Source organism: Mesoplodon mirus (genome assembly GCF_964341445.2).
Source record: "Mesoplodon mirus genome assembly, chromosome: 3".
Taxonomy (NCBI): domain Eukaryota; kingdom Metazoa; phylum Chordata; class Mammalia; order Artiodactyla; family Ziphiidae; genus Mesoplodon; species Mesoplodon mirus.
In genome coordinates, this window is record NC_138978.1 from 157,137,180 (window position 1) to 157,152,272 (window position 15,093).

Below are 15,093 nucleotides of genomic sequence, written 5' to 3' on the forward strand. Positions count from 1 at the left end.
TCAGGGGACACAGGTTTGAGCCTTGGTCCAGGAAGATCCCACATGCTGCAGAGCAACTAAGCCCGTGAGCCACAACTACTAAGCCTGCACTCTGGAACCCACAAGCAACAACTACTGAGCCTGAGTGCCACAACTACTGAAGCCCGTGCACCTAAAACCCATGCTCCGCAACGAGAAGCCACTGCAACGAGAAGCCCATGCACCGCAATGAAGAGTAGCCCCCGTTCATCGCACCTAGATAAAGCTCGCACGCAGCGACTAAGACCCAACACAGCCAAAATTAATTAATTAACTAATTAATTAATTAATTTTTAAAAAAGAGCACTGGTAGAGGTAACTAATAGTAAAGACAGTAAAACTATATATTTTGCATATAACATTTTTTTCTCCTCTCTGAATTAAAATACAATAGCATAAAGCAATTATAAATATGTATTGATAGGCACATGATGAGTAAAGGTGTAACTTGCATGACCATAATAGCACAAAGGAGGGGAAAGGGAGGGGACCTATATAGTAGCAAAGTTTTTTATGCTATTGAAATTAAATTAGTATTAATCCAAATTATAACATTATTCATTAAGATGCTAATTGTAATACTCAGGGCAACCACTAAAAATGAACTCAAAAATAGAGTAAAAAAGAAAATCTCTATTTAACACAAAAAGGTAGTAATGGAGGAATATAAAAACAAAAATGACATAATACATATAAAAACACATATAAATGGTAGACATAAATCCTGTCATCTCAGTAATTACATTAAATGTAAATGTATGAAACACTCTAAGCAAAAGGCAGAAGAGACTAGCAGAATGGATTTAAGAAGCAATAGGACAATAAAAACACGACCTGACTATATGTTGTCTACAGGTGACAAACTTTAAATTCAAAGACACAAATAGGTTGAAAATAAAAGGATGGAAAAGATATACCATGCAAACAGTAACCAAATAAGAATGGAGACTCTATAGCAATATCAAACAAAGTAGATTTTGAAAGAAAAACTGTCACTAGCAACAAAGTAGGACATTTTAAAATGACACAAACTATCAATTTATCAAAAAACATATGAGAAAACAACAGAGTCTCATATAGTCACAAAACAACAGAGTCTCAAGATACATGGAACTAAACTATGCAGAATCAAAGGGAGAAAGACAATTCAACAATAAAGGCTGGAGATATCAATATTCCACTTGCAATAATGAATAGAACAATCAGACAAAAATCAACAAGAAAATAGAAAATAGTATGAAGTTTCCTCAGAAAATTAAAAATAGAACTACCATATGATCCAGCAATCCCATTTCTGGTTATATATCTGAAGGAAGTAAAATCAGTATCTCAAAGACATATCTGCACTCCTATGTTCATTGTAGCATTATTCACAATAGTTAAGACATGGAAACAACCTAAGTGTCCGTAGACAGATGAAAGGATAATGAAGATGTTATCTTTATCTCTCTCTCCCCCTCTCTCTCTCGTGTGTGTGTGTATTATATGTATTATCATACATATACATATGATGTATGTTGTATATATACATATATATGGTGTGTGTATACACACACACACACACACACACACACACACACACATAATGGAATATTTTTCAGCCATGAGAAAGCACGGAATTCTGCAGCTTGAAGCAACCTGAGAGAACCTATAGGACATTATGCTAAGTGAAATAAGCCAGACAGAGAAAGACAAATACTATATGATCTCTTATATTTAATTTAAAAAGAGTTGAACTCATAGAAACTGGTGGAATGGTTTATTACCAGGGGCTGTGGGGTGGGGGAAATGGGGAGTTGCTGGTCAAAGGATACAAGCCTTCATTTATAAGATGAATAAGTTCTGGGAATCTAATGTACAGCTTGGTGACTATTCTATTACTAATACTGTATTGCTAAGAGAGTAGATATTAAGTGTTCTCACTACGCACTCACAAAAATGGTAACTATGTGAAGTGATGGATGTGTTAATTAACCTGATTGTAGTAATCATTTCACAAAGTATACATGTATCAAATCATCACATTGTACACTTTAAACAGATACAATTTTGTTTATCAATTATATCTCAATAAAGCTGGGAGACAAAAAGGAATAAAAAAAGACAGAGTGGTACTGGCATAAGGATACACACTTAGGCAATGGAATAGAATTGAGATTAGAGAAACATACTCTTACATCTACAGTCAAATGATTTTCAAAAAGACTGCCAAGCCATTCAATGGGGAAAAATTAGTCTTTTCAATAAATGGTGCTGGTTCATTTTTAGGTTAAAAGGTAAATACAAATATAAATGCTATTATTTCCTTCTATCATTAAAGAGATGGTCTTGGAAATCTGAATTTAGGTGAATGCTGTTCTAGAAGAAGAATTAGTAAGGTAATAATATCTTATGTTAACAGTAAGAAGATGTCTGCATACTCCAAGCAGAAGATTGAATTCCATTCAACTTAACTAGTTTTTTCCTTTCTTCTAAAAGTTCTAGGTGTATATCATGCCAAAACCAAAATACCTTCTTCTGGACATACTGTGGGTCTAAATTTTGCCTATTATTTTAATCATTCAGAGGTATAAATTCATTTTTTCAAACTCTGGTTAAATTTGAATTAATACACAACTGATCTAAAAGTGATTTGGGTGAGATAATACACCTTAACCACCAAAATTATAATATAGTAAATAATAAATTCATCTACACCGAGAAAATAGTATAGTAGCACCCAGAACTGAAGTTATCCTTTAAAAAAGAAAAAAAAATCCCTATAATATTCTCAAGTCTCCTTTAAGCCACAAGTGAGCTATTAAGCAAAACACAGAAATGATATAGAAAGCTTTTTTTAAGTGGGTGTTGGCAGATGTTAGCCAAGCAAATACTTTAAAATAATAAAATTAAATTAAGGGTGCTCTACTAATGTTTTAACCAGACAGCTCAAGATGGTTCCTGGCCAACAGTAAAGACAGCAGGACTTTAGACATATTTGTTAAGATGCTGGTACAGTGAGAAGTGCCAGAAGCCAAATATGTGTTTGGCTGAAACAGTCATTAAGCTACTACTTACAGATGATTACTAGGAACCAGACACCAGGCTAAATTTTTCATGTCTAGTCTTGCATTTATTCCTCAGAACAACTTCCCTGATTATGGTATTATCTTCATCCTTCCCATTTTACAGATGAGAAAACGGGGCTTTTTAAAAAGTTAACATCTAAGCCCACTGTCCTCCAGATATTACTTGAGAGTACAGGAACCTAAATTCAAAGATTTTAACCACAACATTCTACTTCTGGGCACTTCACTTGGTTGCTTTTAGCTAGGAAATAATTAAGTGCAGATGAAATGAATGCTTGAGCCATTAGACCCCAAATAATCATTTGTTTGTGGAAACATCTGTCTCACTTGGCAAATATCTGAGGTTTAAATATAATTTCATAGTTTGGTCTAGAGAATTAGAACTTCCAGAATTATGAAACTTTGATCATCAAAAAGACCACCTACTGAGAGCCTCAGCCTTTTATAATTGACAGAGCTCCCCCTGGAAAACCCAGGGGATCATGAGACTATTCCCCTTCTCATGATCATGACTTCATTTTCTAGTCCAGGAGAACATGCACCCTTACTCCACCTTTTGGAAACACTTTTTTCCATGTTTGAGAAGAATGGAAGCTTCTACAATCTTTTTTATAGGAAAGCAAAATACTAAACAATCTGAAAGCTGAGTTTCTTTGATTAAATAAATTGATAAATGAACTAAATTAAATAATAGTTGCTTCCCTATAGATTTTTCAATGTCCCTCAATATATAGCACCAGAATTAGATGCAACACTTTGGAAGCATTCAGAGAGCAAGAATATAAGAGGGCTACTATAAGCTTCTATTACTGACTTCTAAGGTTGATTAGCTCTATTATGAAATTGAATTATCACATCTACAGTAATTGGAGAGAGCCATTAATACCTCAAGTATTTCAATGTGTGGTATCTTTAAGCCATTCTATCTCTATTCTTATGAAATTTTTCACGTCAGGTTAACTTGTCATTTTAACCTCTGAGGTCTTTTTGAAATCTATCAACCCTTAGAAATTCCTACACCTTTTTTAACATCTCCAGTTCTCACTGAAATTATTAATCCAAGTATTGAAGAGGACAGAATCAAGTTTGGAGCCATTTTCATCCAACGTGACACTGCCATCATGAGTGCCAAGATGATACACCAACTTTCTGTTCAGATTCCTATCACATGCTCTTAGCCAACTACTTCCTCCAAGCTGACCATTATCAGTATTAGATTAGAAATTCACTTCATCATTTATTCTCCCTTCAGGTTGATGAAATGGTATCCAGACAAGTCAAGATTGTATTAGATGAAACATTTACAGCTACTAATATATCTTACCTCTATCCTATTGGTGATTCATATGAAGAAAATTGTTTTATATTCTCCGTCTAATTTGGTAGTTTTTTGGGGGGGGGGTAGAGTTGCTTTACAATGTTGTGTTAGTTTCTGCTGTACAGCAAAGCAAATCAGTTATATGTATATACATATCCCCTCTTTTTTGGACCCATAAACAAGGTGAAAAGACAACCCTCAGAATGGGAGAAAATATTTGCAAATGAAGCAACTGACAAGGGATTAATCTCCAAAATGTACAAACAGCTCATGCAACTCAGTATCAAAAAAACAAACAACCCAATCAAAAAATGGGTGGAAGACCTAAATAGACATTTCTCCAAGGAAGATATACAGATGGCTTAGAGGCACACGAAAAGATGCTCAACATCACTAATTATTAGAGAAATGCAAATCAAAACTACAATGAGGTATCACCTCACACAGGTCAGAATGTCCATCATCAAAAAATCTACAAACAGTAAATGCTGGAGAGGGTGTGGAGAAAAGGGAACCTTCCTACACTGTTGGTGGGAATGTAAATTGATACAGCCACTATGGAGAACAGTATGAAGGTTCCTTAAAAAAACTAAAAATAGAACCACCATATGACCCAGCAATCCCACTACTGGACATATACCCTGTGAAAACCATAATTTGGTAGTTTTTAATAAATCCTTACGATGACTAACCTTCTATTTCTCTTTCTTTTCACATTAACTCAGACATCTTCTAGCCTGCATCCCCTGTCTCTGATGATTTTCCATGTCAGTATGTACACTAATTGCATCTCCTGCTAACATACATTGTGTTACCATATTCAGACAGTACATTTATAGACTTGTGTTTTCTTAGGTAGTGAATCTGTTTATTCTTTTCTGTTGTTGCTAGGTAGTTGATGGGATACTTGATTTCTTTTATGGATTCTAGTTTTCAGTCATTCTTGACTACACTGGCAAGTCTCTAGGCCAGTCTTTACAGTATGAGCCAACGTAATGGCAGAGTACTTGCATCAGAGATGCTGTTTCAGGAGATGTGGGAATGGGCCCAGGAAGCTGTACTTTTAACAAGCAATACCTATGATTTTTATGAACACAAGCTTGAGAGCCTCAAACACTGAAGTTTGGTTCTTCCCAGTTCTGGAGACACATATTCTGTTCTTCATTACAGAGTCTTCATTTAAGTAATTTAAACCAGTCTAGAGAACAAAACCAAATCTTTCTTTTTGATAACTCCTGAAAGAGTAAAAGTGGGAAATATTTTATGTCTAATACCTCTAAACCTCAAAAGCACTCTGCAAGTCAGATACTCAGAGAGGTTAAATCGTTTCCTCAAGGTTACATAGATCACGTTTAGCATAGAATTTAAACTAAAGTCAGCACGACTCCAGTGCCTGAGATGACTACAACACATCATGCTATCCCACTCAACTATTTCCTTTAGCCAACAATGGAGATCAGATAAGGATTGAAACTGTTGGAAGGGAGGGAACAAATAGCCTGTATAAGGAGGAGAGAAGGAGACTCAGAGCAGAAAAACGGGGAAGGAGAACAAGCCCACCCCCAGCACACTCTTAGATGGAAGTGGAGGTCTGAGTATATGCTGGAGACAGCTGCCAAAGAACACTAGAAAGATATACAAGGCCCTATGAGGAACAAGGTAAATTCAAGGCAACTTAAGGGAGAGCAGGGTCAGCTTGTCCCCCAACCCTCAATTATAGTGAGACCATTCCAAGATGGTTACACTCAGATATTGGTCTTTAGGTTAATTATTCAGTGAAAAAATAAAGGTCCTCTTAAGGAACATGGTTTGTGTGTATGACATCCATAAGTTAGGTGCTCATATTGGAAGAACTGGGGAAAGAATAAGCTGGTTTATTGGAAACTTTTAGAGAACTGATGATATAAATCTTTTAACTGGGTGATTTAAAAAAAAGAAAATATGTAAAGAAACAGACTAGAATTCAATGTTCAAACTAAATTTTTTCATTCACTTACTACTTACTCTTTCATTTGTTAAATATTTATTGACTGCCTGCTATATACCTGGAATTAAACTAAGTGCTGGAGCGTTCTTCTAGGTTAAGATTGCTCAGAAAATGTAGAGTAAATATATGAATGAATGGATGGACGGAATGAATGAATGAATAAAAGTTTAACAAGCAATCACGTGAATTAGAGAAAATGAACAACATGTACAATGAGAGCTTGGCTAGCTCTCTGCAAATATCCTTGGCTGAGTTAGGAAAGCTCAAGCCTACAATTCTTGGCCCTTTCTGATGAGCCTCTAGAGATGTGAAGTCTTACACTCAAGGTCAGGTAATCTTTCAAGTTTACCTGTGAAGCTATAGCATTCATGAAGTGTTCCACAGCCAACCAGACTTTTGATTAAAGCACATGAGAGAAGATCCTGAGTCAAGAATAGCTTCTCCTCACAAAATCTATCTTATAGGCAAGCAGGATAATCACAGACAATGCTAAGGAAAACCCCTGCAAGTTCTGGGTTTTTTTTTTTTTTTTTTTCAACAGAAGTTATCTGCACAAAGTTATCAGTTGACAGAATTCAAATAATTAAAACACAGGGTAGTGCACTTATTTATTTATGAGTTCCAGCACTTCCTATTTGACAACCTGAAAACTGAAGATCTTAATATGAGCAATTATAATGAAAATAATGTAAAAAAAACTATATACTTTTTTTATACAGATTAAAATAAACACTTGCTTCTTTTATACTACAATTCAATAAAAATGGGCCCACTATGTTTTAAAAAAGCCACAGAAATACTCTTGTTAAGATGTGAAGATGCCATTACCATGCACATGCAGTTGAATGTGCTGTTGTGTTTCTCCAGCTGCATTGGTAGCCACACATGTGTATCTGCCAGCATCTTCCATGAGGGCTTTGGCAATTTGTAGAACTCGACCAGAAGACTGTATCTAATTGGGATCAGAAAGTATGGCAGCATTTTGTACTTTATACTTGGACTTGAAAACATCTGCTGAATAGACAAACTCATTTAAATTTATAATATCTAGCTATATTTTTATGCCAGTATCAATTATCTTTTGATAGATTAGAGCCAGATCACTTGATCATGCACAAGAAAATAGACTATTTTGATTGAAAAGCTTTTCTTAGTCATTGGAAAACACAAAACAGTGTTACCTAAGGCAAGCCTGCTGGTACAGTCATAAAACTCCACTGAATAAAAGACTTTAGCACTGCAACTATGAGGTATGTGATGACAATTTAAGCTATTTGAAAAAAATATGGTTACATTTATGTAACACTTCATAAATAGTTTTAAAACAATCTTTTTTGATTAAATGGTCATGGTGGCCAGAAAAACAATAAAAATTATAAAATATGAGTAATGGAAATGCAGATAAATTTCCTTGACTGGTTTTCCTTATTTCCCTCTTAAACGCATTGCAGCTAGCCTCTACCATTTTGGAACTGGTGATTCAGGGGTTATTTTTTGAAAATGATTATTCAGAGGTTACCAGTTAACTTCTAATCACAGCATGCAGCAGCCTAGGCAGTGAGCTCATACTCTCCTTCACCATCTACAACATTTGGCGTTGTTGACTTCCTGCTCCTTCAGTCACTCTGTCCTCTGGGAGCCGAAGGTACAGCATTCCCTCAGTTCTCATTCTCTGACTTTCTTAGTAGATTACTTTATGGAATCTGCTTCCTCTTCCTGTCCCATAAACAGGAAACTTAGCTTTCTGATAGTTTTCATCCAAACCCATGGCTGTGATGAAGAATCCCATGCAGACTCCTAAATTTACAGCATTGGCCTCAACTTTTCTCCTGAGCTTCCAGCTATCTGCTGGACAGGTTAGCACATGAAATTGAACAACCCAAAACAAAGCTGTTTTCCTGTATTTCTAAACCAAATTCTCATTGAGTGTTTCCAATTTTGTTTAATGGCACCAGTCATCTGGGTTTCAGAGCCCACTTTGACTCTCTTAGTAATTATACCACTCTGTGTTTCTCAGATCCCCTGTCTCCATTCTCACAGCCACTGTGGGATTATAATGGCTCCTTAATTTATATTCCAGTGTCTCCAACCTCCCGAACTGTTAATCTGCCTTGCATACTGTTGCCAGAATAATTTGTCTAAAATGCCAATTTGATCCTTTTACCAGTCCCCCTTCAAAGCTCATTTATGGCTCCCCACTTTGCCCAGAATGAAATTCGAACTCAGCAAAGCCTTCCAGGCTTACCGCATTCTGACCCCATATGATCTTCTCTCCATACACTCCCACATAAACTCCCACGTAACTTATTCTTCATCCATACTGTACTAAACACGTTAAGCAGCACATTCATATACTTATATTCACTTCTAGACTTTCGCATACGGCCTTTAAGTGCAGTAATTTCTTAAGATCCTGAACTAGATCATTTTTTTTTCTATTTCTTCTTACTCTTTATTCTGTCCTTGGATAAACTCATCTATGTCCATGCGTTTCAAATATGATCTGTGTGCCAATATCCCCAGCCAGAACTATCTTTTGAGCTCCAAGACCATATATTCAATGGTCTACCTGGCAACTCCACTAGTTTATTTCAAGGTCAACTCAACACCCAGAAGTCTAAAACTCAAATCACAGTTATTCCCCCTCAAACTTATCTTCCTCCAAAGTCTCCTTTCTCACTGGATGGCATCACTTTTTATGCACTTGTATAGATTAGCTTCCTACTAATTTTTCTTGATATTCTCCACTCCCTCACCTTTCATCAACAATCTATAATCAAGCCCTAATGATTTAACCAATAAATAACTCTCAAATATATCCATGTATCCTCATCTCTATGGCCAGCATGTGAGTCCAAATTTCTATCTTTTCTCTCCTAGACAAATGCAAATAAGTTCAATTGATTTCCACATATCTATTTTTGACTCCTTCAATTCATTCTCCAACCGGGCCTAGGTAACTACTGAAAATATAAGCCTGATCATGTCCCTCTTCTCTTAAAACTGTTCAAAAATTTCACATTGTGAAATTCACAAAGTGAAAATAAAATCATTAACTTACTTAAATGCCTCTGGTCTTCTCTAATACCATTTCTCCCTTGCTCTTGGTTCCCTAATCCAATGGCTTGCTTTCATTTCTCAAGAGGTGTCATGCTCCCCTTTACTTTTTGTTTGCCCATGCACATCTTCTCTGAAAGATTCTACTCACCTCTCTTCTATTAATTTGCCCACTTAACTCCATATGTTCTGCAGATCTCTGCTTAAAGACTTGCTCCATAAATTACCCTCCCTCACGCTGTTGGAGGAGGTCACTGAGAGGATGTGACCGCAGGGATGGCCCATGAGCTGGACTCAGGCATTTGGAGGCTCCTCATCTTCTCCCCATTTTTGGAATGTGCATTCCATCTTCTTTCCCAGTGCTAGAAACTGCCCAAGGACGCAGCCTTGAGATAGTAGTGTGATGTTGAGACCATCTGGACAGGATATATGACTGAACCCAGTTAAGACCTCTATATAAACTTTTGAGATTTGGTGGGCACGTGAGGAGATCTACTCATCTTGCAGTCATCCAAGACAAGCCTGGTAAGCAAGTTCCCTTGCTTATTAAACCTTCCCCCTACCAATCTGGAGTGCTGTGCCTCTTCCTTAGATCTCTCTCTGCTCTCTCTGAATAGGGGGCCGATTTCAGATGACACCCAGGAAGCTCCAGGGGTTGCAAACCAACACACGCTCAAAGGCTTTCCTCATTATCTGTTCTTATACCTCTCTATACTGTCTCCTAAAATTACTCATCACAGTTTGCAATTATACTTTTGTACAGCTGTATGATAAATATCTGTCTCCCAGGTAAACAGTTGTTTACCTGCTCTGTGTTAGAGGGCTACATATTAAATCTTTTGTTAGCGCAAATATGTGAGATTAGTTCCACTGAATTTGGAATAGGAATGATAAATGAACAGATATCCATCACTTCTGCCGGGAGAAGAACTTGGCACATCCCTTATTACTGAAACCTACCTCAAGCAAAGCTCAAACCCATGTTAGTCAATTAACTTGATCTTAGTAGCAAAATCTATTAATTATTTTAATTGTATCATGTAGATCACTCAGGCTTGCAATCTACCTATCTATTAATTCAACAAATATGTACTGAGATAGTTATATGCCAGGGACTATACTCAATATGAAAATACAAAAGTGAACTTAATCATAGAGACTGAGTCTCTGCCATCATGATGTTTATAAACTAAACTATGTTTTTCAAGAAACCATTTCACTTAGGTTTATGTATCAATAGATATAACTCTACCTTAATCCTGGTCAATGGTGAATATACTGATGATACTCTGACTTACTTAGTACTGATGAACTATTCATCCATAAGATACTAGTTTTTGAATAATTAAAACAGGCATAAATTGAAATAATAAAAATACCAACCACTATGTTAAAATTAACATCATTGTTAAAGTTATTAGTCTTTAATTAATTCCATTTTTCAAATCAAAATATTAAGTTAAATTCTGAAAAACCCTAAGGAAAACACGTATTGTTTTAGTACATTTCCTGCAAAATCTATCCAACAGGAAAATCTATAATTAAGAAAGGAGAATATGATAGCTCCATATATAGCTTTCTCATCTTGGGCAAAATAATATTCATACTTACTTTGAGGTTTCCTTGGGCAGTGTTGACAGGTTGGCCATCTTTTAACCATGTAATGGATGGCTTTGGAATGCCATTGGCTATGCACTGCAAGGTGATGGGCTTATACCTTACTACAGCTCTCTCAGAAAGCCCTGAGGATTTGATTGTTGGAGGAACTAGATTTAAGAAAAAGAGAGGAGAAGAAAGGAAAGAAGGAAGAGAAAAGGAAGTGAGGGAGGGAACGAAAACTATAATCAGTGGGATCAAACACTTAAAAGTCTGTATCCAAGAACTTGAAACTTCAAAATTTAGACAAGGGCAGAGGCCTATTTTAACAAACAGAATAATTTCACTCCATGCATTTCACTTATAACTTCTAGCAATTTTAGAGATTACTTGTTTCTTAACTATGGGTCTCTAATTCTCCAGAGAATAAGTGAAATGTATTTACAGCAACTGCAATCCACATGTATGTTTGGTTTACAACCTCTTGGTGTGTTTTCCCAATCTACTATGACCTGCCCTTTCTCTAGAACTGCCTCATTAAATTGGGGTGGGTTTCCAGTACCCATATTTATACCACATGACTCTGTCCCCAGCAAGGCTGATTAAATCCAGGATAGTAACTTGATTTAAGCTGGGCCTGCCAGATCCCCTCCCTCAAGAATTGGAATTGAGATTGAGAAACAGGATTAGCTGTATTTCATCAAAATACAGCAAAAAACCAGTCCGCCTGGGAAGAATGAAGTTGATGTTCATAGAAACCTCTGCTTGTGGCTTCCAAATACTCTCCAGTTTCTCATTCCAGTCCCTCCCTCCCCAAGGTCTCCCAAGTGAGACACCTAATACCCTGGCAGAGGGTTGCTTCTGTCATTAGATTAATGGTTCTAACCCTATTGTGCCAGTTCCATGAGTGCACTTATGTGCCCTGGATCCTGTATAACACCCTCAGCCTCCATTTCTGGAAATGACTTTATTCACACTCCCTCCTGTTTTGGCTGAACCTTTGAACACTCGTATCCCCCCTTTATTTGAAATTTGCTGCCTGCCTCTTCTATCTTCTTTGATCTCATTCCTCAGACCCTCACATTCTAGGCAGAATATACCTCTTACCATTTAAATTCTGTCTCAGTTCATTCACATGATACCTCTTGGTTAAATCTTCTGTGTTAGTAAAGTGCCTTAAAATTTCCCAATATCTAATTCAAATTTGATCCAAATTCTCACTCAGATTAGCACTACTTTCCACAACTCAAGATTTATCCAGATTACTGAGCTAAGTTCTGAATTAGATACTGAAACAATGCATAAATGAATTTTCAGTGAAATGCTCCTTCTTCAGCCTACCATGAACAGTCACTTCAAACTCCTTCTTGTGGTCTCCAGCAGTGTTTGTTGCTATACACCGATAAAGGCCTGTGTCTGACACTTGAGCCTGGGCTATAACCAGTTTGTGTCCATTTAGTAAGATCTTGAATCCATCCCTTTCATCAATTAGCTGGCCATCCTTCAGCCACCTACAGAAATAAGGCAAAAAGAAGTCTGGAGACATATTTCAAATAACTATGTTCCTAACTATATCTTAAATAACTATGTTTCTAAAGCAATCTATCTATCTCGGAGGAACTACATTTATTCATATATTTGACTTATATACTTATATATATGTATGTATATGTATATATATGCATATATGATACATTTATATATATGTATTCTCAATTATGTACTTGCCTAATTTCCCATCTGCTCACTCTAATAAAATAAACTGTAAATAGGGAAAAGAAAAGGGAAACCTAGTTTAACAAAGAAGCTGGCATATTATTGGAACCCAAGAACTAGGTGTACAGTTCTTCACTCTACTATTAATGCTGGGCTACAGAAAGAGGCAAATGCCCCTACATAGCACTCACTTCAAATGTTTAAATAATATTAACCAACAAAACACACATAATCTTAAAACATCAGTAAAATAAAATCCTAAAATCATATAGCATTATAATTTTTAACTTATTATGAATTATCACTTTCCATTTAGTTTTATAATCATGTGTGAACATATTTTAGCCCAAAAGTTAGCTGAGTATCTGTTCCTTTGCATATCCCAGAGCACTTTGGAAATGAAAGATAAGTATTCAAGAAATACTTTGTGAATGAAGGAATGAGAAAAAAGTATTGGTAATCATATATTCACGTTAACTTCCACTATTCCTTAACATGTCTGGCATACTGTTTTAAATTCCGTTGTTCATTTAACATTTCAGTGCTTCAGGAAGATCTGACAGATACTGCTTAATAGTCTGTCTCTATGAACGGAAAATGTAATTTTTAAGAGCATATAATGAAGTCTTCTAATTGAGCAGATTTATGGGCCCTGTGAGTATCAAATAAAAGTTGCCTTGAATATAGAGTATGTCTTTTAAAAGAGGGATATAATTAGTATAATTTTATAAATCACTTTTGAATGACACAGAACCTCTTTCAAGATAGCTCTAAAACACTCAAATAAAGAAGTGGGAGATATTTAGAAGACATACCAAAACCCTTACATGATAGTTGGTGGAGGAGAGCCTGTCGCTTGACAATCTAGCTCCAGTAAGTTATTAACCATCACAATGAAGTAAGACATTTCATCTCCTCCTTCTATAGCTGGTGGCACTAGAAAACAGCAAGGATGTAACATACAAAGAAATGTTTACAAGAAAAAATATAGCATCACTTTAAGCAATACTAAGTTGCACTTAGAAGGCTGATAAGTATCATAGTCATTTGGTACATGAAGGAGACTTGAAATGTATTGTAAAATACCTTTTACAATACACATTTGCCATAATCAATAAATATACTTTCGACACGCTGTGAATTTTTCTCAGTTAATCTAGCACTATGGGGCTGATGATGCCATCAAAACATAAAGTTGATTCATATTTTATGTTGCTTATTTTCATAAGAATAAGATAAGGGAACCTCAAAAATTGGGCCTGCATTGAAAGCCTTCAATTTATAAAGAAATAGAGATGTAAGGTTACAAGATAACTTCCCAAGTCCCACAGACTAAGTTTCCTATTGTTTAGCACAGTGCTCATGACAAGAGACCATGCTGTCACTCATTACAATCAGATATTGTCACAAATGTAAAAAGGCATCTACCTAGTTACAAAGTGTACCTATCAGGGCAAGTGGAAGATTTATGTGGGTTTTTAGATCTTGGGACTCTGGTGATCAATTCACCACTCAGTAATGTGTAGTCCAGAGTTGAACAGATCACTAAACCTTCTCTAAGATTGTTTTATTATTCCATGAACACAAAAGCATTTAATAAACTAGTCAGGTTTTGCTATGAATATGAGAATACAGGTGGAAGCATCCTCATTTACCTAAGACGTCAACTTCGTATTTGATTTCCTTTTCTCCTGCCACACTGGTAGCCACACATATATACTGTCCCCTATTGACTTCTAGGGCACCCATGATTTCTAGTTTCTTCCCACCAGCTTCTATGCGGATGTTGTCACTAGCTTTCACAGGTACACCGTCTTTCAACCAGGTGAGAACTGGAGGAGGGTTGCCAGCAGCTTTACATTCCAGTGTCAACGAATGAGAAATAACCACTTGCTTATTGAGAGGCACAGCCAAGTCACCTTCAATCATTGGAGGAACTAGGTAGAAAAAAGTAATATTTCAGGCAATTCTTTAAAATCCTAATGAAATAAAGGGGATTCTTTTCATTTTTAACTCACGTAGTTTGACTATAGAAACTACCTATATGTTCATCTCCCCCTAAGCTACTGAGGAAAGAATTTCTTGGTTCAGCTTATCTGCAATTAGTCTAAATATTGTAGGATACTCTATACTGTGTCTGGGTTAAAAAGGACAAATTGGAGAGAATGAGCTTAGTCCTAAGAACTACTTTACCTTCTCCATAAAAATCAAATGGTCTAGATTCCCAAGTGCCATAGGCAGATGGTTGACTGAATGAATGGGCCACTTCTTGCTAACCTTAGCTTTTTAAAATATTTTTCCAAATCATGAGACAAATTCTTCTAATTCCAATG

At 36.2% G+C, this 15,093-nt stretch overlaps 1 protein-coding gene across 5 annotated transcripts in view; it reads right to left on the minus strand.

Annotated features, from left to right (window-relative positions):
* The window catches only part of HMCN1 (hemicentin 1), a gene marked incomplete at its 5' end in the record, with an annotated part of 518,370 nt that overhangs the window by 209,351 nt on the left and 293,926 nt on the right, over nt 1–15,093 (minus strand). For all 5 annotated transcript variants that reach the window (XR_014293546.1, XM_082615777.1, XM_082615778.1 and 2 more), the window contains 5 exons: nt 7,220–7,343; nt 11,060–11,214; nt 12,386–12,555; nt 13,588–13,696; nt 14,416–14,697. Coding sequence is in view for 4 of the 5 variants with exons in the window: in XM_082615777.1 (XP_082471903.1) it covers nt 7,220–7,343; nt 11,060–11,214; nt 12,386–12,555; nt 13,588–13,696; nt 14,416–14,697 (840 nt within the window). The remainder of the gene's footprint in view (nt 1–7,219; nt 7,344–11,059; nt 11,215–12,385; nt 12,556–13,587; nt 13,697–14,415; nt 14,698–15,093) is intronic.